The sequence below is a fragment of the Volvox carteri genome (genome assembly GCF_000143455.1).
Source record: "Volvox carteri f. nagariensis unplaced genomic scaffold VOLCAscaffold_41, whole genome shotgun sequence".
Taxonomy (NCBI): domain Eukaryota; kingdom Viridiplantae; phylum Chlorophyta; class Chlorophyceae; order Chlamydomonadales; family Volvocaceae; genus Volvox; species Volvox carteri.
Window position 1 is genome coordinate 1079824 of NW_003307584.1, and position 24387 is coordinate 1104210.

General features: G+C 54.3%; 5 protein-coding genes across 5 annotated transcripts in view; 3 read left to right on the plus strand and 2 right to left on the minus strand.

Moving 5' to 3' along the window:
- Window positions 1-820: 820 nt before the first annotated feature.
- On the plus strand, window positions 821-1315 carry VOLCADRAFT_95110 (uncharacterized protein; the record flags this gene model as incomplete). Its single annotated transcript, XM_002954200.1, has 2 exons — window positions 821-1072; window positions 1208-1315. The coding sequence occupies 2 exons, from the start codon at window positions 821-823 to the stop codon at window positions 1313-1315; spliced, it is 360 nt and encodes a 119-aa protein (XP_002954246.1).
- Window positions 1316-6615: 5300 nt separating this feature from the next.
- Window positions 6616-8491, plus strand: VOLCADRAFT_95111 (uncharacterized protein; the record flags this gene model as incomplete). Its single annotated transcript, XM_002954201.1, has 5 exons — window positions 6616-6645; window positions 7046-7138; window positions 7297-7381; window positions 7623-7741; window positions 8222-8491. The coding sequence occupies 5 exons, from the start codon at window positions 6616-6618 to the stop codon at window positions 8489-8491; spliced, it is 597 nt and encodes a 198-aa protein (XP_002954247.1).
- Window positions 8492-12403: 3912 nt separating this feature from the next.
- On the minus strand, window positions 12404-15666 carry VOLCADRAFT_95112 (uncharacterized protein; the record flags this gene model as incomplete). The annotated part of the gene is made up of 6 exons (XM_002954270.1): window positions 12404-12610; window positions 12958-13002; window positions 13363-13513; window positions 13796-14169; window positions 14528-15196; window positions 15373-15666. 6 exons carry the CDS (start codon window positions 15664-15666, stop codon window positions 12404-12406), a joined length of 1740 nt encoding a protein of 579 aa, XP_002954316.1.
- Window positions 15667-18132: 2466 nt separating this feature from the next.
- On the plus strand, window positions 18133-22149 carry VOLCADRAFT_95113 (uncharacterized protein; the record flags this gene model as incomplete). The annotated part of the gene is made up of 7 exons (XM_002954202.1): window positions 18133-18355; window positions 18481-18615; window positions 18711-18853; window positions 20216-20243; window positions 20321-20450; window positions 21218-21510; window positions 22109-22149. The coding sequence occupies 7 exons, from the start codon at window positions 18133-18135 to the stop codon at window positions 22147-22149; spliced, it is 993 nt and encodes a 330-aa protein (XP_002954248.1).
- Window positions 22150-23486: 1337 nt separating this feature from the next.
- VOLCADRAFT_95114 (uncharacterized protein) overlaps window positions 23487-24387 on the minus strand; it is a gene marked incomplete at both ends in the record, with an annotated part of 2033 nt that continues 1132 nt past the window's right edge. The window contains 2 exons of the mRNA XM_002954271.1: window positions 23487-23541; window positions 23751-23893. Coding sequence (XP_002954317.1) covers window positions 23487-23541; window positions 23751-23893 — 198 coding nt within the window. The remainder of the gene's footprint in view (window positions 23542-23750; window positions 23894-24387) is intronic.

Below are 24387 nucleotides of genomic sequence, written 5' to 3' on the forward strand. Positions count from 1 at the left end.
GCGGGGAAACGGTGAAGAACAGGGTTGGCTTTGCAAGTTCGCATCGATTTGCTTGCGAGGCGCTGACTTTATGACGGAGGCAAATAACAGTACAGGCTTGCAGTCAGGATGGAAAAGGTTGGCCTGCGTGGCCTGAACACGGCCCTATCAGGAGCTGTCCAAACGTCGCAAACGGACGCCGTACTGCTAGCGCAGAACCCCCTGCAACGTTTGCCGACAAGGGAGAACTGATCCGTAACTAACTTATTTTTATATAATTTGCACCATGCTAGCCTCTGCATGGTTCCAAACGTTTTCACCGTATATTCGGCCCTAGGCAGGAACACCGCTTAAGGCCAGGGCCGCAGCATAAGGCGCTCAAGCAAAGCTAAATTTCCTATTCTTGCGTGTTATTTTATTGAAAATGTCGACGGGTTGGGCGCTGCGGACTGCTCCGACTCGCGGCTCATCTCAAGTTCCTCGCCGGCAAGCCCCAATTCATACTAGAAGATATGTCGCCGCACAAGCTACTATGATCGACACATCTATTTTTGCAGTTTCGTTGTTTCCAAGGTGAATCGCTGCATCTGAATCTGAAACGTCTTGACAGAGAGTCGGGGAAACCTTTATGATGCTATGGTGTATGTGCTCGCATGCAGCAACAAGGTGCTTCTCCCAACAGCAACCGGAACCCTCCATGGTAAGCCGGGAAGCGGCTGATTCCCCTTCGGAACCCTAACGCGACGCAATGAGTTATTGACTAAGATCCGTTCATCCTGCGCTTACATGGTACCTTTACATATGCCTTTAAACTGCAGTTTTCGAGCAACATTTCCTCCAAATGTTCGATGACTTGGCCGCGAAGGCCGGAGGCCACATCCTCAGCGCCAGCGGTGTACGTTTTGGCCATATCCTCAGTCCCAGCGCCGCTCCTCCAGCTTTGCTTGAAAACTCAATCGGGGGGTTGCCCCGCGTGGGCGTGCTGGCTACCGTGAAGCGCGTGACGCGCACCGAGCAAGGCACTTTGATGCTGCAGTACGAGGGCTTCAAGCGGATTAAGTTGATCAACATCTGGCAGTTCCAGCCGTACATGGTAAGCGTAAATGCGAGAATACGCAACGCGACACAATAAACCTTCGCTTCAGCAACGGTGCAGGCCGATTATCATGCTTTTAAATGTTCCCTTGGCTCCCGCTCATTCCTATCATGATTGCATGTCGGTGGCCAGGTGGTCTTGGGGGGGATGTGCGGGGTCGTGGGGCTGCCGCCCCACTTCCCCGCACTTTCCCCTCTCTCCTGCCCCTTGTTCTTGGAAAGCTTTAGGCGAAAGTTTTGATCGGCTGGCATTAGCAAGCATTTGGGCTGTGTGCCTTTTCCAATGATTGAAACGGTTTGTTTTCTTGCATTGGTCGTACAGTGCAAATTGCCCACACATTGCTAGTTGTTGCAACAGTAAAGTATAAGCAATTGACGAAGTGTAAGGAGAATGTCAGTATGGAGAATTAAGCATCTAAATTTGTGATTACAGTCGAGGTGAGCCGTTAGTCCCCCCCATTTAAACTGGGCAGGTTGCAGGTTGTCCGCCGTCACCAGCATGTCGTTGGCAGTGTGCACCGCACTGTTGCCCCCGCCACCACCGCTGCCGTCGGGCATGTTAGACTTAGCGCTGTTAGTGCTACCACCCGAGCAGCAGTGGACTTCCCGACTTTCCGCCGCCACCACTGCTGCTGCTGTCGGGTTGGCAGGCCGTCACTGACCGGGGCTGTGGCATGTGCAGGGACTGCCGTTGACTGCGGGTGTTGCGATGGAAGGGGTGGTGTTGGGGTCGCCGGGGGTGGGGTAGCCACTGGGGTCGGCAGCATGGCGGGCGGTGTAGAGCCACCGATGGGGTCACTGCCACCGAAGAGGGTGCCCGCCTGTTGTGAACCGGGCCGTGGCGGTTGTCATTGAAGGTGACGTCGCTGCTCACGGACACCTCGCCCTTGACGAGGACACGGTGGGTGGCCATGCCGTGCTCCGGTCAGCGGTAGGTTCCCGCCTTTGCACAAGGAGTGAGTTTGTCCTGCTGGCTGGCTGGGATGCGGACGTAGGCCAGGCAGCCGAAGGTGTGGAGGTGGCTGACGTCGGGGGGGACGCCGTGATAAGCTGCCCACGGTGTGGCCTCCCGGCCCTGAGAGGGGACCACATTGCGCAGGAGGTTGGTGTAGAGTGCAGCCTCCAGCCAGTAGCTGACCAGGAGTGCTGTGTCATGCAGCATCGCCCGCACACGGTCGAAGAGTGTGTGGTTGAGTCGCTCCACCGCTCCGTTCTGCTCTGGGGTGTACGGCGCCGAGTGGGTGTGTGCGGTGCCGTGCTGGCGCAGCCACTGCTCCAGTTGCTTGGCGACATACTCACCACCGTTGTCGCTGTGCAGTGTGTGCACCCATGCGTGGCTCGGGTGGCGGGCCTCCAGCTGTGTCACCATGTCCTGCAGCACTTCGCCCATTGGCCCTTGCTGGCCAGCGTGCGGACAGCAGACAGACTGGTGGCACCGTCCAGCAGCGTCAGCAAGCAGCGTGCGTCCCCTCGGCCCGTGGTCGGCATGGGCCTGCACAGGTCAGAGTGTATGACCTCCAGCGCGTGCTACGGCCGGTTGCTGCGGCTGGGATGGGCGGTTGCAGTGGCCTTCACGGTGTCACAGGCCTCGCAGACGGCCTCCACCGCCTGTCATAGTGTCGCTGGAGTGACCTGTGGTCCCTGCACCAGCTGCTTGCTGATCAGCTGCTTCAGCACGTGGTAACCGAGGTGACCATACTGGCAGTGCAGGTGCTGTGCTGCCGCAAGTTCGACGACTGAGCATTCAGTGGCCCCAGGGCTGCCGTTGCCTGGTTGCCCTTTGCTGTTGCTGTCACCGTTCGGTTGGCCTCCACCGGTGTGGCTGCCGGCGGTGCTGCCGCCACGGGTGCTGGTGATGGTGGCGGCACTTCCGCCAGTGCTGCTACCTGCGGCCTGGCCCCCGCCAGCTCTGTCGCCCGTGGTGCTGAGGGCATTGACGGTGATGTCGGTCGGCGCCTGCAGGTCCACGTCCATGCATAGTGCCCACGCTCACTCCATGCGGTGATAGACGGGCTGTTGTGCAGGAGGCTGATGCATGAGAACCAGCAGCCCGCCTTGTCCAAGCTGAATGTGACCGAGTAGCCGCGTGTCATGTGGTCTGTCGACCTCTCACGAGGTCGACAGATGTCAGGGTGAGGCCCGAGCTGGGGACGTGCAGCACATTGTGCAGCCGGACATTGTGTCCATCACGAGTATGCAGGTGCAGCTTCCCTGTTCCCACGACATGTTGCCCCACCCGATTAGCCGTGGCGCGCCAGCGGGGACATGGTTGTGCAGCAGGGGGTGGTCACCCGTGAGGTGGTGCGGTGAGCCAGAGTCGAGGGTGACTCGTGAGCTGCTTCCACTGCGGTCGATGACCAGCACTGGGGCACGGCTCTGGCGTGAGCTGCTTCTGCTGCTGCCCGAGCCGCTGCCACTGCTGCCGCCTGCAGTGTCGCCACCGTTGTGGTGGCTGTTGCCGCATCGAGCACGGCCACATTCTCATGCTCCGTCGGCCCTGCTGTTACCACCATTGCCGCTGCCAGTGCCCCTGCCGCCACCATCACGGTGGCGGTTGCAGCTGCCTCAACTGATGTTGCCGGCGGCGTGGAGCTGCTCGAATGTGTTGCTGCCGTGAAGGCCGACGGACTCGTCCACCTGCTTAACGGGACACTCGCGAACATAGTGACCAGGCTGTCCGTAGTGACAGGTGTCGCCGGCCCCCACGGCGCCTGCAGCACCGGCGGCGCTGCCGATTCCACTGGCAGCACGGCCAGGGCCGACAGCTCCCACCAGGCTGGTCTTGCTTGTTTGGGTCTTAAGGTTGTTCTCCTCACGCAGCATGAGCACGAGCTGTGGGGTCGTTAAGTTGGGCTGATACATTGTGAACTCGACAGTGATGGTGCACTGCGGAGGCAGGCCATGGAGAATGGTGTGGTGCAGTGCTCTCGTCCCGCTGGCCGCCGGCCACGATTATATTGCTACGGAGCTGCTCTGCCTGCTGAACGAAGTCAGTGGTTGTCTTCCCATCACGCATGCTCAGCTGCTTCTGCGGCTCCAACAGGCTCAGCCGGGCCTGGGATGCAGAACGCAACTGTTGCTGTAAGAGCTGCACGGCGGCGAGAGTGGTCTGGCAATTCCTGAGCAACTGCTTGATGGGCAGTTCACAGGACGGATGCAGGTAGCCGAGTGCCTGTGTGTCCTCCTCCAGGGCGTCTTGGGCGTTGCGGCCCGGAGGCGACGGGTGTTGATGTAGTCTTCAACTTGGATGTTGCAAGGAAATCGCCTAAGTCGCCGAGCCACTGGGAGTAGTTCGACCCATCCGAGAGGAGGACACCCTTACATCCCTTCCCCATGATGGTTGCCTAGCGAGCATGACTGATCAAGCCGCGTTCCTCGCCGCCTTTCTGGCAACTAGTTGATGGTTTGATGCATCGTTGTTGCGGCGTACAATGGCTCCTGATGCGATTTATGCCCTTTCAGCCTCCCAGGCATGTCCCCACTTGCCTCACAGCCACCGACACATCTCACGGCGGGGGTTTAATTGTGTGCATGTTGGATGCAGCGTTCCCCGCCACATTTCGGCAAATAGTTGATGGCGTCATACATCGTTGGCACGGTGTAAGACGGTGCCTGATGCGATATATGCGTCCGGAAGCCCTTTCAGCCTCCCAGGCATGTCCCCACAACTGCCTCACAGCCAGCGGGGTTCTAATTGCGTGCACGTTCGCATGCGGCATATGTCCTGCCGCCTTTCTGGCATCTGTTGATGGTATGATGAATCGTTGTGTGATGTAAGGCTGCGCCTGATGCGATCTCGTTTGCAGAAGGGCCCCCTGAGTGCTGCCAAGCATGTTATTCTCTTATGAGACTGCGTGAAGGTTAACGAACTGAGTATGCGACCAACACATAAAACATCGCATGTGAATTGTTATGTCATGCGATTAATCAAAGTAAATCGTGTGTGTTTGGTGTGTTTTTGGTGTGTTAGGCCGCAGTAAACTTGATGCAACGAGCCTTCATACGCTTGAAACGCAACATTTGTTTGCATGCGAATTGCGTTGCGACATGTGTGCGTTTGGTGTGTGTTAGGCCGCGTTAAGCTTTACGCAATCAGCCTTCATACGCATGAAACGCAACATGTATTCGTATTGTTGCGGACTGTATGCGTTTGATGTGCGATTGGACGCGTATTGCTTTACGCATTGTCTCCCCACACGCACGAATCGCAATATGGAATCGCATGCGTATCGCCTTGCTACACATGCGCGTATGCTTCGCGTTTCAACATACGCACGGATTGAATTGCTCAAGTCGACCAAAACGACGCAAGTTTATTTCCAAATGAACCTTTACAATCTGAAAATTATAAAATTTAAAAATTTTAGCCAGGAGGGCCGATTTCCGCTTTTTCATAGCCGTTGTGCGTTAGCTTATTGCGTTACAGAAGCATGCTCATTCGCACCTAACGCTAAGATTCGCACCGTTACGCGAACTAACGCGGACTTAAGGCGATCACCCGTCGTCATAGTGTGTCGTGGTCATGGCGAGCATGACCACAATACTGAACGTCAGCGATTGTACCGACAATGACAACATTTACTAGCTTTATATTCACTAGCAGTCCAAGGATTTAATGAATGTATTGATCAAGGATCAGTCTATCACAACGATAACGGCGAAGGAAAAGAAGCCAAACTAACCTTACAAATTGTGAAAAGAAGAAGTCATATGTAATACACCGTATTTGCTTTTTATGTACTGGCCTAAATACTGGCTGAACAGCGACGCAGATCGGTCATGCGATGATGCCGTGCGAAATCTTGCCGCCGCCGAAAAGTGCGTAACGGCACTACCTACATTTTCGTTTTTATGACATTGTAAATCTGCATTTGATTAAGTTGGTTCACCACTTTTGGCAGGCAAAATGGACGCAGACGCGGAACACAGTGGTTTACCACACAGCATCAAGCACGCTACAAGGCGAAAGATCAATATGCTGTCATATACTTGAAAGAAATTGTTGCAGATTCCGCTTAGCAGGTAGAGCCAGTGACGGATAGATTTCCCTTTAGGCCGTACGACTTGAGGGCCTTGTTCATTGGCCTTCTTCCCTATAGAGACTGTACGGCATCATTGGCCTTCTTCCCTATAGAGACTGTACGGCATCATTGGCCTTCTTCCCTATAGAGACTGTACGGCAGTATCATTTTTTACCTAAGAGGTTACCTTTTTAGAGTTAGAAATAAAGGAAAAATCATTTTTTACCTAAGAGTTACAGCTTTTCAGAAAGAACTAACAGCAACTTCTACTATTATAAATTTTTGGCCGATCATTGGCGAGCGCAATAATGAGCGGTAGCAATCAATCATGCCTGTAAGGATGTCCAGATGTATGAAACACAGTAACTTTGACTGCTGTTGTCGTGCTTGCAATCTCCCATGTGGGTTTCGTTTTGAATCGTACCATCTGGGGTTGGGGGCTTCAAGAGCTCTGGCCTCTCCATACCTCAAAACGGCTCCTCTCCGCTCTAGAGCTCTCCTTGCCGAAGGCACCCTAAAAATGACCTCATACCCCACACCATCCGTATGGGTAAGCAGCACCCTTGTAGCATGGTACAAATGCCGACCCACATTTTTTTATATTGTGGCAGGCGCTCTTTCCTGACACGTTCCTGACTCAGTTCTGTTCATGTATGTCCATGCCCGACTTCTCGACAACGGGATTCTCTCTTTGATTTAAGCCAAACTGTTCCTCTCCCAGCCACTTCAAGCCGCCACTCGCGATCGCCTCCCACTCGCCCAATTACATCCAATGTTACAGTTTCGTCCCATCTATCTAAAAACCATAATCCACTTCCTCCCTCTCCAACCCCCTGCCTACTGGTCAGTTCTGCTTCTCTTTCCTTGGCAGCAGCTTCACTCGTTCGTGGTTCGTCTTTCCCCTCCTCCCCCCCCACAAAATCATATCCCAACCACTGCTTTGTTTACAGATCGCCGCCGCCAGCTTCATGACCGACACCGTATCACCCGCGGAGGAGGGCCTTGTGGATACCCTGGAATGGGATTTATACCGCCAGCTGCAGGTACATGTCGTATGCCGTACAATTTATGGTCACAAGGTTCCACTCTTTCTCCAAGCAGCAGTGTGTATGCGTGTGTATTCTCTACACATCTCCCACATCTCAACCCACCTCGTAAACACCCCTCCTCCCCCAACTGACACCTTCACGGCGCATGACAGGAAGTGGGTCGCCTCAGCAAGCAGCTGAAAACCTCGGAGGATGCGCCCGCGGGGCTGCCGTACAGCATACCCAGGTGCTTGGGTGGTTAGGGGCCAAGATAGCGGGTGATGTGATTGGCGGCGGGTTTGCCAGGTGGTACACTGGTAATATGATGGTAGTAGATGGAAGTGATAGACGATGGTGGGTTTGCTGGGGCTAATTAGGGGAGCAGACGAACGAGTCCACTCTCCAACGCTGCTCAATCAAAGAAAGAAAACCACTACCACCGTGTCGAGCGCATGCAGGTACGCCCCGCCGCCGCGCTCGTCCCGCCCCCGCACCATAGCCGACTACCTGACGGAGGGTGGCCACCCCGCCGGCACCTCCATCAGCATGTGGCAGCGGCATGGCAGCGTGTACGGCGACGTGAAGCAGGGCAAGGATGCCATGCAGGATCCGTACGCGGTGGGTGCCGTACGGGAAGCAGGGGAAGGGGGTGTGCACTTCGGGGCTGCACACCGTTGGCGATGCCGGTAGTGGTGACGGCAGGCTGAACGTCGTCGTCGCTGTTTACAACAATGCAATCTGGTGTTCAAGATTGCAGGAGGAGTTTCATGGATTTAACCCTAAAACCCCACCTGGCCCCTGTTGTGGCGGCGGCGTGGTGGGTCGTGCCCCCAAGCTCATGCCCGCTCACGCACTGCACAACTCTCTCTGATCTATCTAGCCCAAGGTCACCCACGGCCTCCAAGCCCTTCAGATAGAGCCAACCAGCCTTCATTCCCAAATCTCAATGCCCTCCTTTTTCCTCCCCTCCCCCCCCGTCTTCTTGCCATCAGCTTCCCCCTCCCCCTCCCCTTGGTTCGTCTTACCTCCCCCTCCCCCTGGCATCAGCTTCATTCGTTCATAGTTCGTCCTCTCCCTCCCCTTCTTGTTCTTCTTCAGGTACTTTCCGAGCGGCTAGGCAAGGACACCCGCCAGGAGCTGTTCTCCTTTGCGGCCGCTGGCCTGCTGGAGCTGGGCCCCGCGGAGAGCCTGGCGCTGCTCACGAGCACGGACCGCGCAGCGAGGCTGCAGTGGGTGACGGCCGCAGTGACTCCGTATCTCGAGGAGCAGAGGGCCAAGGCGTCACTGGCACGAGTGCTTGGCAGTGGGGGAGCAGGAGGCGAAGCCGGAGGAAATGGTGCAGGCTCTGGCGGGTCGGCGCAGACGTAGAAGGAGCAACGTCACCGCCGGGCGGTAGATGGGGTTGGGTTGGGATGGGTTGGGATGGAGTGGAGTGTGTGGAGAGGTGGAAACATTTCCCTAGAGTTGTCCACACGGGGCGATGTACACCTGCGTACACATACGCACGCACGCAATGCGCCGTGATGTAGGCGACATTCCCTTTTGACGCACGCACGCAGTCATGCACGCACCTTGGTCTGTGTGTCTGTGTGGTTGTGTGTGTGTGTGTGTATGGCGGACATCCAGCGGGCATTCGCTTTTTGGCCAGAGAAGATTTCGGGGGTACGCATGCATGACGCATACTATTTTTTACAACACAGTGCATGATTAGGCAGATTGTACGATTGCATATGGCACCAGGCCGAAGTGGGTTTGAGGCAGCGCACCTATTCCAGAAGTTAAATGAGCGATTATAATAGTATAATATTACATTACTTGGGACGTGCATCTTGTACATGCTCATATGTGCGTGTTGGGGTCTTAGGGTGAGTCCTCGGGTTTCCGTCATCCCGGGAGAGTGTGAGACCAAATCGAAGCCCCACAGTGTGAGCCCAGAGGGGACAACCTTTGGAGACCCTACAAGCGGCAGTGGCAGTGGCAGGAGGAAAGGAGGAATTATGCAACCCGTCCGCCCTCTGTGTATGACTTTATCTCTGGAAAAAAATGACAGTGATAGGGGACGTCATGGACTTCATAGATGATTGATCATCTTTCTAATTATGTACGGATATCTTACATGGCGAATTGATAGGGATTGCAGTCTGGCCCTGTCGAGTTCACAGAAGGGATGTTTCGTTGCCCGGATCTGTTGTAGCAGTTATGCAGTTATACACGGTTGTACAACTAATGTGCAAAGTCGGCGAGAGGTGTGTCTCTTTGATGGTACATCGCTGTATATCACGTTGCCTGACTACAAAGCCCAACCAACAACACAATCTGCCCCCAGCTCCCGCCTCCCGAAAAAGCATCTTCTAATTTCTGAGGGTACGTGTCAACAATGTACGTGTCACCAATCTGTGTTGTTTCATCCTCAGGGAAAAAATATTGCTGGCTGTGACATATCCCCGGCTGGCTCCTGCTCGGTGGGCGATGCAGAAGAGGGGGGGTGAAGCTTTGGCGATATGCGGGCTTTGGACGATGGGAGGGAGGGAAGACGGGGGAGAGGGATACGTGTACGTGACAGGAAGTTGTGGTAGCAGGAAGTAGACACACTCGAAACATCGAAGCATGATATCTCGTGACATGGAAACATTGTGTTTGTGACATGTGCGAAAGTAATGTCGGTGTACACGCAAAATCGAGTAGGGTAGCCAGCTTCTTCGGCCCTGATGCAAGCAGTAGTTGCCTCGCAGTATTCCGCAGGGAAGGCACTGGGCTGCAAGTGGCGGAACGGTGTCGTGTGTTTGGACTGTATACATACATACAGTCATGATTATGGATAGCTGCAAGGGCCGGGTGCAGCGGCCGGCGGTGTTGGAGCGATGTATGATGTACGCAACCTGCAGTATACACTTGCGAAGGTGCCAATGCCAAGTCATGGACGGTGCATTGCGTACCGCTTCCATCTCAACAAGAACGGCTGCTGAGCATATCTATATAGCCTCCTGGTAGTGCACGAACCCAGTTCCCCATGCCAGTCGAACTGGAGAATAGGAGGACATGTATTGGATGTGAGCGTGAGACGGAGCAAAAGGCGAGGAGGGAAGTGCTGGAGCAGTTGGCATGGATGGGCTTCTGGAGTTGCGGAGTGTGGCAGACCTGAGCCATAAATAGCTATTTCAATTAAGCCCAAAGAACGAACGAGAAGACCGCGCGGACGCCAGCAATCAAAGCAGCATGAGCAGAAAGCTTCGTGCACGCACACTGCAAAACCTCTAAGGCATAAAAGGGTCGGTAACCGACCGATTCGCTATAACCCAACCCGACCAGAAGTAGTCTTAATGAAGAGCTACATAACAATTTTAGTTAAAAAAACTGTAATAAATTTGTCGTTGCAACTGGCTGTATATGGAAAATCGCTAGAGAACCTTGTTCACCGTGTCCGTGCGGTAGGGTAACCGGCATAACGAGGTGACCACCCGATTACTCTGGGGTCGCCGACCGATAATTAGGTTACCGGTAGGTAAGACCAACTAGAGGAGCTAACTAAGACTAACACGCAACCCGACAGACACCCCCTGCATAAACTTTGAAGCTTGTTAGCGGACAACGTTATACGAGCATATGAACGATGATATGACCATTACCATGACTTTTTGTCACGCCGTTGCATTTCCCTCCAAAATTTAGTTTAGCAAAGTAAACACCGACGTGATCCATGCTTCTTTCTAAACTAAACCGCTCCGGTCGAGCGAACTGGAGGATCGCAAGGCTGATCCCTCGACCGGGGTTTGACCCGGGAGGAAAAGCGCCGCCACGCCGCTCCCGAGAAACCCCCCCAGCAAAGACAGGGCGCCACCGCATTATGCATATATATATGTTACTGAAGCCACCTGAACGCATCCACCGAATCAGCGGCTCCATCAACAGCTCCAATCCGAGCTCGACATTTCAGTTTTGGGCCCACAAGATGCCCACAGACGGAGTTCGACCGGAAAAGCTGGTCAACGGAAGTGGTGCTGGCGAGATCGTGTTGCTAACGGGCCAGGAACGAGGCAGGAAAGACTGCGTGTGGCGATGTGATGCATGCACACCACACCACAGCACAGCGCAGTTTTTCCTCCACATCGTCTTCGTCATGCCACTGCCACTGCCGGACAGTTTCTTTCTCCGGAGATGCTTTGCTTTACCCGCCGTTCACCTGTGTTGGCCGTAGTGGGTAGTTAGTTAGTCAGTTGGTTAGTTAAGGAGTTGGTTAGGGAGTTAGTTGGTGGCAATGTCCGTCACGGAGTTGGCACTGTTGTTGGTGAGTGATTTCTGCTAGAGAGTCTTGCTTGGTGGTGTCTGTATCCGTTGGTGTTGAATTTCTGTCATCATCATATCATCATCATCATCATCAACATCATCATCATCAACATCATCATCATCATCATCGCAAAAGAGGCTCCCCTCCTCCCTCCAATCCCTCCCTTTTCCCCCCAGCCTACCGCAATTCCTGTGGGTCCCTCAACTACCGGGAAAGCTGAGGGCAGCGAGCGCCGCACGTATTCACCTGTTAGCCTGTTATAGGGCGTAACAGCCTCCAATAAATTATTGAGTTCCCGCAAACATAAGAAGAGAAGGCGGAGAGGCTGTGTGACCGGCAGAATTGCTCCACCTCCTGGCCGATGTGGATTCCAGGAACCACAGCCCTCATGGACGACAGACGGTAAAAGATGCAGGAAGAAGACCCATGCTGCCGCTGGCGGTACGGCAGCAACGGTACGACATAGCTGTAGCGAATATGTATATGTATATGTAACGAACATGCAGCAATTTTTGCTTCTTCCTCAGGATGTTGCCGTACCGCCGGCGCCGGCGCCTTCGCTGCCGACGCTTCCACCATTGCCGTCGTCACCGCCGAGTTGCCCTGGCAGTGGGGATGGCGGCGGCGGCTGCCGCTGGCGGTACGGCAAAATGGCGGCGGAGCTGTACCTCGATAACTCCAGCCCTAGGGATGAACCTAAGCGGTTGGGGTTGGGTTAAAAAATGGTTATTTTTTGTGGCTCCAGGGATGCGGTTTTCATGTGTTGAGCATCCTTGATACTAGATCCTAAATCCAACACACCCCACGACATCAACGAATCTGTCAGTCGCAGTCGCAGCGATACGAGATCACCGAAATCCTGACAACATTAGTCTGCATGGCCTCCTTTCACAAAACACACATGCACATGTGCAACCAAAGCACACAGAAAATCATATGCATTTATTTGCGCGGCGCTACGCTGCCTCATTTTAATACCAACGTCATAGTTTATATTAGCTATACGTCATGCATTCGTACCTGTAACCTTTGTCGATCAGGTAGCTCTCCACCACTCGCGGCAGACTTGCCTCCCCCCGGGAGCTATGGAGCCCTTTGCCCACGATCACACGAAGCACTCGCCGAGCAGCTAGCAACTTGGCAGTAGCTGCGGCAGTATCTACGACGGGAGCTTGCCGTACCGTTGCCGTTGGCATCAACTGCTGCGGCGTCGGTGCCGTCACCGCCATGGCGGTGGCGGCGGCGGCAAGACGCCGCTGCTGGGAGGTCTGAATTCGCCTTGAAGAGCCGCCGCCGCCGCCGCCGCCGCCGCCGCCGTTGCCATAGCCACCGGCGTCGGCGTCGGCTGACGCTGATGCCGCCGACGCCGTAGCATCTGATCTTGTTGTTGATGCTACTGTCGCCGCGGATGAAGGGCGGCCCTCCAGCGCCGCGATGCGCTTCGCCAGGGCCTGCGAATGTACGGTCAGATGGACGGTTGCGTGTGGCAGCATGTGTACGATGTGCCGTACATTGCGCCTTGAGGCCGTCTTGCCCTCAGCCAACTCACCTCAACGGCCTCAGCCGCGTGAAGTCCATGCAAATCCAACTCCCACTACGAGGTGACGGGGGCAGAAGCGGGGGCGGGGGGGAGGGGAACAGACACGCAGGCACATACACACACACTCATTTCCCTCATCGCAGTTCAGGTCATACAAACGAGTGGGGAGGCGCGACTCAACGGTTTGCTAAGCAGGCCCAGAAACCTCTGAGTAGCAATAGCAGTACCTCTGCCCTGGACTGAAAGCTGGTGTGCTCCGCCTGCCAAACGCCAACTCAAACTTGCCGTACATCACCTGCCTGCCCAACAGCTAGCTGTTCGTGTCCAATGGGTGGCAGGTGACCCATGGGTCACTCATCCATTCCTGACATTTGGTGTATCAGCATGTATGTGCGTTTCGCTCACTCAACTCACCTCCGACAGCTGGCGGCCCTGGTTCATCTCCGCCACGATCTGTTCGGCAGCCTCTCGATGGGCCGCTGCCGCCTGCCGCCGTAGCTCCTGCGCCTCCGAAACCAGGCGCTGGCCTAGCGCACGAGCGCCGGCAGCAAAGGCTGCTGACGCCCTGGTAAGAATTCGTAGATGCCGTACGTCGACACCGATACCGCCATTGCCGCATCATCAATTGTGGTGTAATTTTGCAGTGAGACATGTGTGGTGGAACATTTGGGACATATGAACTTTGTGTGGATTTTTGTTTTAGGGGGAGTTAGAGCAGCTTTGTTGCTGGGTACCATGCGGGCCATGCTGGAGTGCAGTTGTCCATGCGAACGTGTGTCGTACACGCGCGAAAGAATGGAATAGCTGTATGTCTACTGATGGAAATGCAATCCGTCCCAACACGCACTTGTTCATTTTCTTCCGCCAGGCGTAATCGAGCTTCAACGCTGCGTGTCGGTGGCGAAAGTATGCGTCGCCGCCGCCGCTGGCTGCGGCATCACGGTGCCGGCTGCGACTGCCGCCGGCGGCACCTCCGTCACGCTGCGCCGCAAAATCGTACAGGTCCGCTGCTGCGGCGGCGCCGTCGGCGCCGCCGCCGCCACGTGCTGAGTCATTGAAACCGCCTCCGTCTTCCTCTCCGTCCCCATCATCATCATCATCAGATGTGGCGGTCGGGGAGGCGGAGCCGCCACTGTTGTCGTACTGGTACGACGCTGCATGAAGCTCGTCCAAAGCAGTAACTACTTCGGCTAGGTCGTACTGCAGCGCCATGCATATGGCCTGCACGGGCGCAGCCGCAACGGGGTCCGGAGGGCAAGGAGACGTGGGCGATGTCAAGATAGGAAAGGGACAGGAAAAACTCGAAAGCTCTCAAAATTCGGGATCGGCCTAGATTCGAACTGGAAGGCGCCAGATGGGCTTGTGGAGTTGAACGACTCATGTTGCCAAAACAGGCTATGCAAGCAGCTATTCCAATCAAAGAAATCCAAAAAGTTCCAAAAAAATTCCAAAAAAATTCCAAAACGCAAGGGGCACCATGACACCGGGAGGTGGGGTTCCGAATTTCCATCAATGAATAAATCAATTCTTACAATGCACATATCCGCGTTCTGTACGGCACGCCGTACATCATTCGTACCTCCACAAGATCCCGTTCTGCCCAGGCATGCGATTGACATAGCTCCTCCATCGCCGCCGCCCGCCATCCCTCGTCTTCCAACGTGCCGGTTGTGGCGGCGCCACGCATGCCGTACATAATGTCGTACATGCCATCACCTATGTTCATGTACCGCATGGCCTGGTGCGCCGTTTGTCGTGCCGCAGCGGCGTAGCCACCGTACGGCCGGGGTGGCAACGCCGCCGCCACCGCTGGTCCCGTGTGAACATAGGCTGGCGGCGGAGGCGCTGCTGCAGCAGCTACAGCCGCTGCCGCCGCCGCCGCGCGTCCACGGGTGCTGGGTTCCACCAGAACCCGTTGCGCGTCTGTCGCAGCTGCGACGGCACAGTGTTGGAGATCCGGGAAGTCAGTGGCTGCAAGGCGTACGGCAGCACCGCCGCCGCTCAGATCAATGTACTTCGGGCTGTTCAGGGCCGCTATTGGGGGTTGCAAAGCCGTAGATGATGGCTGCGGCCCTTGCAGCTGCTTTACATGGCTTCGGAGCTGGCTAGTCCGGAGCTGTGCCCACGTCGTTCGGGGGTTACCGGTAGCGCCATGGTTACTGCCGCCTCGATGATGTATGGAAGTGGAGGCGGGCAGGTCGAAAGCTGACACGGCGCTTCGGTTGGGCGTGGGTGGGGGAGATGGACCCTGCAGATGACAATTGCGGCTGTTAGCGCTCAACACCAACTCAACCCTAGCTCTCAAAGTTCCTCCTCAACTACTCCAGGAACAAAGTCTTTAGTGCTGGTTTTCGAACCCCTTGAATTACGCGGGGGAATAGGCTTTTACAAGGGTTCAAGTTTGGAATTTGACGCGAAGCGTACCTTACTAGAGCTCGCGGAGTTGGATTTGCGTATTCGGCCTTTTTCACTCCCCTTGCTTTTAAAGTTACGCGCATCCCGTTGCTCATCGACAACGGAACGGGGGCTATCCGTCGTATTGGTCAAAGCCGACGCGCCGGCTTCTTCGCGACTCTCCGCGCACATCTCCAACAGCGTGCCTATTGCGTCCTCAACAGAGTTGTTATGTGCATTTAGTGCCGCAAGCAAGATGTCTTCGGGCATTGCTGGGAACATCTGCTGCAGCGCAGGTAGAACCGATGGAGACGACTTCTGCATCGTAACAAAAGCTCTAGCAAGTTAAAGAAAAGATGTAAATAAGTTGTTGAAGTCTAAATACAAGCTTGCTAAGCTGGTAGCCAAAATGCCTTGCAGCCAAACCCTTGGACACGGTATCGCTTGCAGGCGCTCAGAAGATCTATGTTTCATTGGCCACAAAATGTAACTCCTATGAGATGGTAACACAAGCGCGCGAGTATTCCTACAAATCAAAACGAGTGCACGAATCGAGAGGCCACTTCGGGCTTTGAGTAAGCCTGTAGGTTCACCAAGCCGCGCCATTATAGGTTATTGCCATGAATGCTCTAGCTTGCATTGCATCCTACTTTGGCGACAAGCGCCAACGACCAAACGGTTGGCGAAACACAGTAATGCTATCATAAAAGACCTTCGCGGCCAAGAAAGATCATCTTCTAAAATGGATTTACATATGTATTTACTTATTGTACTCTAATCACCGTAAAGCGCATACAGTCATCGGCTGACCCATGGTCCTTGCCATTGTGGCAAAATGCGGGACATGGAAATGGCTACTGGCGAGCGCTGGCGTATGCGCACACGTGGATGGTGTCGCATTCATGCAGCGCTTCTACTCTATCTGTCAGTAGACTTGGTCAAAAAAGGCTCCTGTTGTTGTTGTTTTGGTGGTGGTGGGTGGTGGTCCCGAAATTCGACCGATACAAAACCCGCCCTCTCATGCAAAAGCCTAGCTGTAGCAGCACAAAATGGTGGCAGCCGCCGCGAACAGGGCAAAAATCCACAGCGTGCCGCCTGATGCTCCACCTTACCCACTTTGCCTACAAGTCGAAATGCCGTACGCCAGCACATGTCGATCGGAGCTTTACCGTCAACCCGGATGCGACAGCCGCATACATGGAGCAAGACCCCATGTAAAATCATCTTGCATCGATGCCCCACACAGAGCATCGATGTGTCGCACTTGGTTCCAACAGCCGCAGGGGCGCAATTTTATCGGAGGAGCCCCTCTGTCGCTGTCAACAACGCTAGACATCAATCCAGGTGGTGTACCCAGATATAGTACTACTCCCTCCAACCATAATTACTCCTTTTTGGTCCATATTAACTCGCCTGTCCGGCCCAACTGCTTACTATTCCTAAAACTGCACATATGCTACCTATGAGCCAAGCAGATCTCGCCCCCATCCAGTTCCCATCATCAACCGCAGCAGGAGCTTCAAGGAGCAGAAGCTGGCGGAAGCCGGCCTTGTATGCGTGTACCTCTAGACAGAAGCACATGGAACACATGGACGCCTGGTCGTGACTGGCCGCCTGTAAGTCACCGTTCGCTTTATTTCTAAGCTTCCAAAAAGATCGTTTAACATGAATCTGGATAAATGATTTGGTTTGGTTACACATTGAAAAAGACATCGCTGGCGATGGATGTGCATGAATTTGGGCGAGCTGCGTACTTTGAAATATGCTTACCCTACTGCCAGCTGGCAAGCCTGCCATCCGTTCATTATTTCCTTGCAGCGAATTTGACAAAGGATAATAAGCGAGCAAGTTAATGCTCCTGGTGGCCAGCGAAAAGCGCGAACGCAGCTTCATCGCTTTGGTTTCAATACGCAACTTATGCAAACGACAAATTCCACGCCCGCGGCGTCAGTTGCGTACTGGAATATCTTTTGCGTGCTGTTTTGATGAAGAAACCTGATGATATTATAAACATAATATGTCGCATGCTGGAGCCTTCAGTAAGGTACAGCAGTAGTGTTAAGGCCGCCGTCGGTTACGCTTCGTCCGTTTTTTTCGGCCCTCAAAGCGACACCGACCGACCAAATCAAACCGCACTTCTACTCAGTAATCTTGAGCAAATATACTTAAACTGATAAATATTGGACTGTAATCTCCCTTGGATGACCAATCGTTTGCCTGATTACCGAACCGTACTTGCATCGAATCCCACCTGATACGACGTGATTTTAAACCAATTTGATTGCCAGGCAGACAAATTTTTATTGAATTATAATGTTATTTCAGGCTTTAACCTAATAATTTGCGAGTATGTTGTCCCCAGCTGGTGGTGCTGCTTCAACTCATTCGGCTGAATATGTTCGCGGACCACGCGAAATTTACGGTCGAGCCTTTGCTGAGGAGCTTTCACTTAGGGTGCATTCAAGCGCTCACCGCTTGGCTACTTGTGATTGGCTACTTGTTGGCTTCCGCTGTAGAGGCACGCACGGGAAACGATCAATCTTGGAGTCTCCCTGCTCCCTGCTGCTGCCGCTAGCTTAGCTGCTGCTGATCGTCGTGTAAGGTTATGCATATCTTTGCACGAATTCCCGCCGGTCCATCCCCACAAGGCGGGCCATTATTAGATGGAATTTTTTGGCGCCTTAGTTGTACGGCAGCTCCGAAACCTTAGGAGAGACCTTAGGTAGTCCTGAGAAACTTTAGATGAAGCTGTCTGAGGACTCATCCAATAGTTACTGAGTTACATTCCCAATGGCTGACGTCGGTGGAGCCTCTGGCAAGCCGCCGAAGGGCAAGCGCGAGTCCAGCAAGGATACTTACACCTACAATGGCAAGGAGTACTCGGCCAGGGAATTTTACGAGAAGCTGAAAGACAGCAAGCGAAATAGCCGTGCTTCCTGGTGGGCATTCTTCAACGTTGTGCTGGTAAACAACGCAGTGAAGCTGGCCTGCGCGTTTTGCCCCACCCAGCTCAGTGCTACCAATCCCTCAGCAGTGGCCCCACAGCATCTGGCAAGCTATCATAAGGACGCAATTTCGTCTTCCTCCCAGCAGTCGTCTGCTCCTGATGGCAGCTCCGACGGTGACGCGCCTGCGGAGAAGCGATCGCGATCACTCGACGGCACATTGGACAGGTTCTGAAGGTGCAGCGCGCTCTGGACGCGCACTTCGCGGAGTTTGACAAGCAAAACCCCGACATGATGGTGAAGCCGCGGGGCAACATGGAGGCTGTGGGTGTGCAGAGCGTGTACGAGCAGCGGCGTGGGAGCACTCTGTCCAACGCGCTTGTCCCGCTCGCCCACGCCCTCGACCCCATCAACTTCGTTCAGCTGAATGGCGGGGACAACTGGTTTCCGCCGTTTCACGAGCTCAGCAAGGAGGTAAGGAGCGGGAGGACGCCCGTAAGCTGGCGGCTGAGGTGTATGCGGGCAACGGTGAGGGTGCAACGGAAGAGGACCGGCGGGCGGACAAGGTGTGTTTGCAGCACTGGCTGCACTGTTCGTGTTGTTCTTGGTGAGCGCCATCAATCCTATCTAGCTGCTGACAGCACGTGAGATTGCATCGTGTTTTAAACAGGCTGTTGGAATGAAAACCTTAGCATGTGTTGGCCACATGACGGCTGCGGCTCCCGAAAAGGGCAGCCCCATCCAGTGCTTATACTTCGCCATTTGCATTACCGGTTGCTTCCCATCTGATGGGTACTCCTCTGGCAAGGCAGTCAGACGCGTATGGTCCCAGCCGCTCATCAAACGCTCTCTGAGTGCCGTTATGTATGTATGTATGTATGTATGTATGTATGTATGTATGTATGTATGTATGTATGTATGTATGTATGTATGTATGTATGTATGACGTTGGTTACACTGTGGGCTGAAAAGCCGGGGGCCCAGGGCCGAAGCACAGCGCGGGGGGCGGGTGCATACGGCTGGTTAGTCTCATGCACTCCGCCCCCGGGTCAGGCCGCACGGGAAACGACGGCCGGCACGCAACAGCGCTTGTTTGGCGCTCCAACTAGACGGGATCTATGCCCGTTGGTCTCCTAACATAAACGAAGTCGCAACTGGGGGGCTCTTCCTGCCGACCGAACGAACCGAGCATCTCAGAGAGCTCGCTACCAGGACTTGGGCGACCGGGAGCCCGACGAGTCTTCCCGGGCTGGGGAGGTCACCAAGCTCAAAAATCCTCACGCAAAAAAGAGCGCAAAGAGCTCACACCACAAGACGCCAAACAGCCTCCTGAGACTACTACCCTCCTCCGCCTCTCCCTCCCTGGGCTAGTCCAGGGGAGATAGCCCCCGTCGAGGGGGTAACACCGCACAAGTCCGCGCCCTTCCACAGCACTGGGTCTAAATTGAAAAGTACTCAAACGGGAAGACCCTGCGGCAACGCAGGGCGATCAAGCCTCCGGAAACCACAGGGGGGGAGGGTAGCCAGCTCGGCGCCCCCCCAATACCGCTCTACCAAGACGGCTGGTTCCCAAGATCCTATCTCACCTAGACGCCGCACCACGAAAAACCCGGTCTCGTACCCTGAAGAACCTAGTCCTGCATGTATGTATGTATGTATGTATGTATGTATGTATGTATGTATGTATGTATGTATGTATGTATGTATGTATGTATGTATGTATGTATGTATGTATGTATGTATGTATGTATGTATGTATGTATGTATGTATGTATGTATGTATGTATGTATGTATGTATGTATGTATGTATGTATGTATGTATGTATGTATGTATATAAGCTGGCGAGGGAGGTCGTCTCATCGGCGGCGGAACACGTACACCATCGCAGCCATTTTGCCTGCCATTAATTGGACCCACCATCCTTAGGATGCTCCTTCCCTCGTCCACGATGCGCGTAAGTATAAAAATCCTGGCGACACGCCTCGCGTCGTCCGACCGACACTGCCCTACGTGACCCCCACCCTCTGCCAGTCTGTGCATGTGCCTTCGTGCGATGGAGATGTACACGGAAGCAGCTCACGGCCGCTGAGGACGTCTATGTCGCACCGCCACACGGCACCCTCTGGAACTCCGCTGCAATGAAGATGCCTGATGGCTACATGTACGGAAATCCCCCCTCTATGCAGCAAGGTCCCCCCTCTACATGGACTTACCCAAGCAGGATACGCGGAGATGGTTTCGTTGGTTTCGTTGGGCAGCGGGCAGGGTCATGCTACCGCTAATTCTAGTTTATCCTATCGGCCCGCTGAGTCTCGGAGCGTGCAACCTTCAATTCAAGCGGATCACATCAACAGTTGACCGCGTCCAGTCTAGGTGGCGAATCATCGTACCGCTCGGCACTTGCAACTTCAGCACCACCGGTGGATTTCATCCACCGCCCCGCGTCCGGTTTGGGTGTGGGTGGATCTGTCTGCGCCACGCCCAAAATAACCGGCACATGACCGGGCCGAACCGTGGAACTCTGACTTACAATCCTTATACCGGGGCATGAACTCGTGGTACAATGAAGCAGTCGAATCATATACCCATCTGCACCGACTTAAACGGTAATAATAATAATAATAATAGTACGCCGGCCGGGGCCTGGCGTGTGTTAAGGGGGTGGGGAACTGAGGGGCGGCGTAGCCGCTCCTGTATGCCCACACCACCGTGACTTAAACGGTAATATGATGTGTGAAACAGGGGGGTGTATCTTCGCCCGTGGCAGCTACCCTGCGAAACCCTGCCTTCCCCGGTATTCGGGGCACCCTCATCCAGTCACCCTAGTCAACTTCTCAATGGATCGCTCAGGTTCCATACCCACCACCAGCATCCAACGGAATCTGCCGGGTCGACAGCGGCCCAACTCCATTCCTGGTCGGCTCGCAGGTTAACTTTATCCCAGGTCACCACCGTCCATCAACTAGGGGCGCATTGCCTTCCACCATCGGAAGGAATTTCGACCCTAACGGGTATCGATCCCGGGATCTCCCGGGGGCAATGGTCGCGCTGTAATATATGGACTGTGGATCTAGATCTGGATCTGGAACTGAATCTGGAGCTGTTCGCGCTATTTCCAACTTTTAATACCGGGCGGGCCAGAGCTGGTCCCGATACCATATCCCATCACCGCGTGGGCCAATCAGCAGGCCGCGCCAGTTCTAACTTAATGTGGCCCGCAAGTCAGCTGCTGGCGTTTCATGTTCCCAGCTGGGTAGCTGGGATAGCCTGCTAACTATCTATCTATCAAATCGTAATCAAGTGCAATAATATCGTCCCCCTCAGGGGCCCCCCCAGGCTTTTACTGAAAGCCCCTCGCACTTGTCCGGAACTTGTAGCACCCCCGTGTGGCAGTGCGCAGGTTTATTTAGTTGCAGCACAGATATTGTGCCATAGCCCATTCCGCCACACGCTTCTTGACATGCTCCATGCACCGTGCCTGTTGTACTTCTATTCTATTCAAGTGAAGTAGCGGCACGTCCAGGATGCGATAGATGTAACCGAGCTGACCGAGTTTCAACCATTTGCTTGAGTGTCCTGAGTTATGAGCTTACACTTGCTCAATGAAAAACAGTTAAAACAGTTGCGATGCGATGCTATCAGGTAGGACACGTGTGCGGAAGAAGTACGTCGTGCTAGTGGACCCTCGCTCACTGAGCGACCTGGCAGGTCAAGAAGCTCACTGCTGGGCTTTGTGGTGTGAGAAACAAATTGAGTGTTTCGGAAGGTCAGGCACAGATACTACTGCACGTGTGTGTACGTGTGTGCAACGACGTGCAGGTGTTCGGTCTCAGAGGTCTCAGAGGTCCGCTGAAATTTAGGAAGACGGCAGGGCCGTAATTACCACTTTATAAATCATGATACCATAATGTATGATTGGTATTATGAGCTCGCATGAGCGACCATGAGCTCGTTAAGCCAGTCGGCTCGTCATAGGCCGTGAAAATAAAAAGGAAGCAGACAAGGAGCCCACGAGCGTTACTTTGTGTTGTTGTTGTTGTTACAGGGTGGTACAGCTTCACCAGTGGCCTCCTTCCCGAGGCTATTCCCTGCTCTCCCCTGCTAGAGGGGCACCCTAATTTGTGTTGTATGCCATATAATTGTAATGTTACAGAGTGGGAGGCTTCTGGGAGGCTTCTGGGCTGCTTTATCACATATGTGACACACACCGTGCGGATATGGATCTAGACACTACATACTACATTTACAACGACGGCCAGGAACTGGCCCCATGCAACGATCCCGACTCATACGAACTTGTACAACAGTTGTACAACACCTGTACGACCAGTACGGTCTCCCGCTGCCGCTGGCGCTGTGTCCTTCGGTCCCTCCCAAATTGATGCAAGGTACTAGGTGGCTGATAACCATACCGACATACATGGTCATAATCGGCATAACGGTTTAAAACTCCAAAATTACAACCACTTACCATGCGTCAGCAGTACATCCACATCGGAGGTGCCGATTCTCCAAAACTGCCCCTGGCGGCCCCCGGTGCCCCGAGCGGTGTTCCGTCAGCCAGCAGCAACAGGAGATCGCCGTCACAAGTATTAGTTTTGTATGTATGTTGTTACAGGGTGGTATAGCTTCATCAGCGCCCCCCTTTCCCGAGGCAGTTCCCTGCCCTCCCCTGCGAGAGGGGCACCCTAATCCATTCACCCCATCCGACTTCAGAATGTATTCGTTGGGTTCAGCAACTCACCACCAGCATCCAACCAAATCTAGCGGATCAACGGCGCCTCAACCTAGTTCCTGGTCAGCTCGCAAGCTGATATAATCACGTCCTACACCGTCCACAAGATGGGGGCCCACCTCCCAATTCAACACTCCTCAAGCACCCGAGGCGTCCGCAGGCGGAATTGAACCCGGACACTCCGGGAGCAGAAGTCAGGCCTAAACCTCTGCCAGCCGCCTGCCTAGTTCTGGGTCTATTCGTGACGTGTAAGATTCGTACGTCCAATATACGTATCTTACTGGGGCCGCAAATAGTCAGTTTTGTTTGCGTCCCCTGTCCGGTGAAATTTCCTGTGCAGTCCTAACCCCTTTCTCGGGATTAGAAGAAATGCTGTTTTGCACAGTTAAACTAAAAGAATTTCCTTAACATCATTCTTTCCATTCCCTCCTTCCTTTCCTTCTTCGCTGCGCTGACGTCAGCTTACTGTTTGCGGCCACCCACTCGCAGCATTTGAACCTCGAAAAGTAAAGGCTCCCTGCAGTTGATAAAGGAGACCCCAGTTAGCGGTTTGGAGGGGCGCGTGGGCGATGGTGAGTGACAGGGTGGGTGTGGCCGTATGGACAAAGACACACATGGCGCGAGGATGACCGGCACGCATAAGCGCTGATGAAAATAAAAATATTGTGTTTCAGGACAATCAACGGTACGACATATGGTACGGCATAGTACAAGTATAATACGTACTTGCGGTGGTTTTCCAATTGGCGTTTTGTGGCGAATGTGGGCGGCTGCGGCAGCTCTCCTCCCCCCACGTAACCCAGCTCCGGGGGGATGACCGCGCGGCGCTTGGCGCCCGGGGACATGCCCGTCAGCACTTCCTCTAAGCCCTATCGGGAGGCGGATCCGAGGTGTTGGTTGGAAAATCAAGGATCGGTGTGTACGGTATTACCCCGGATTATTATACCCCAAAGTAAGAGGAAAATTGTGAGGTCATAAAGATAATAGTATCATTAAAAGAATCACGGGCCCCATCAACAGAGAAGGACTCGACACACCACATCTCACAGTGCTTCCCCCTACCCCACGCTTCACCCCACCCTTCACCCCACCCTTCACCCCACCCTTCACCCCACCCTTCACCCCACCCTTCACCCCACCCTTCACCCCACCCTTCACCCCACCCATTACCTCACCCTTCACCCCACCCTTCACCCCACCCTTCACCCCACCCTTCACCCCACCCTTCACCCCACCCTTCACCCCACCCCTCACCCCACCCTTCACCCCACCCTTCACCCCACCCTTCACCCCACCCTTCACTCCACCCTTCACCCCACCCTTCACCCCACCCTTCACCCCACCCTTCACCCCACCCTTTCAC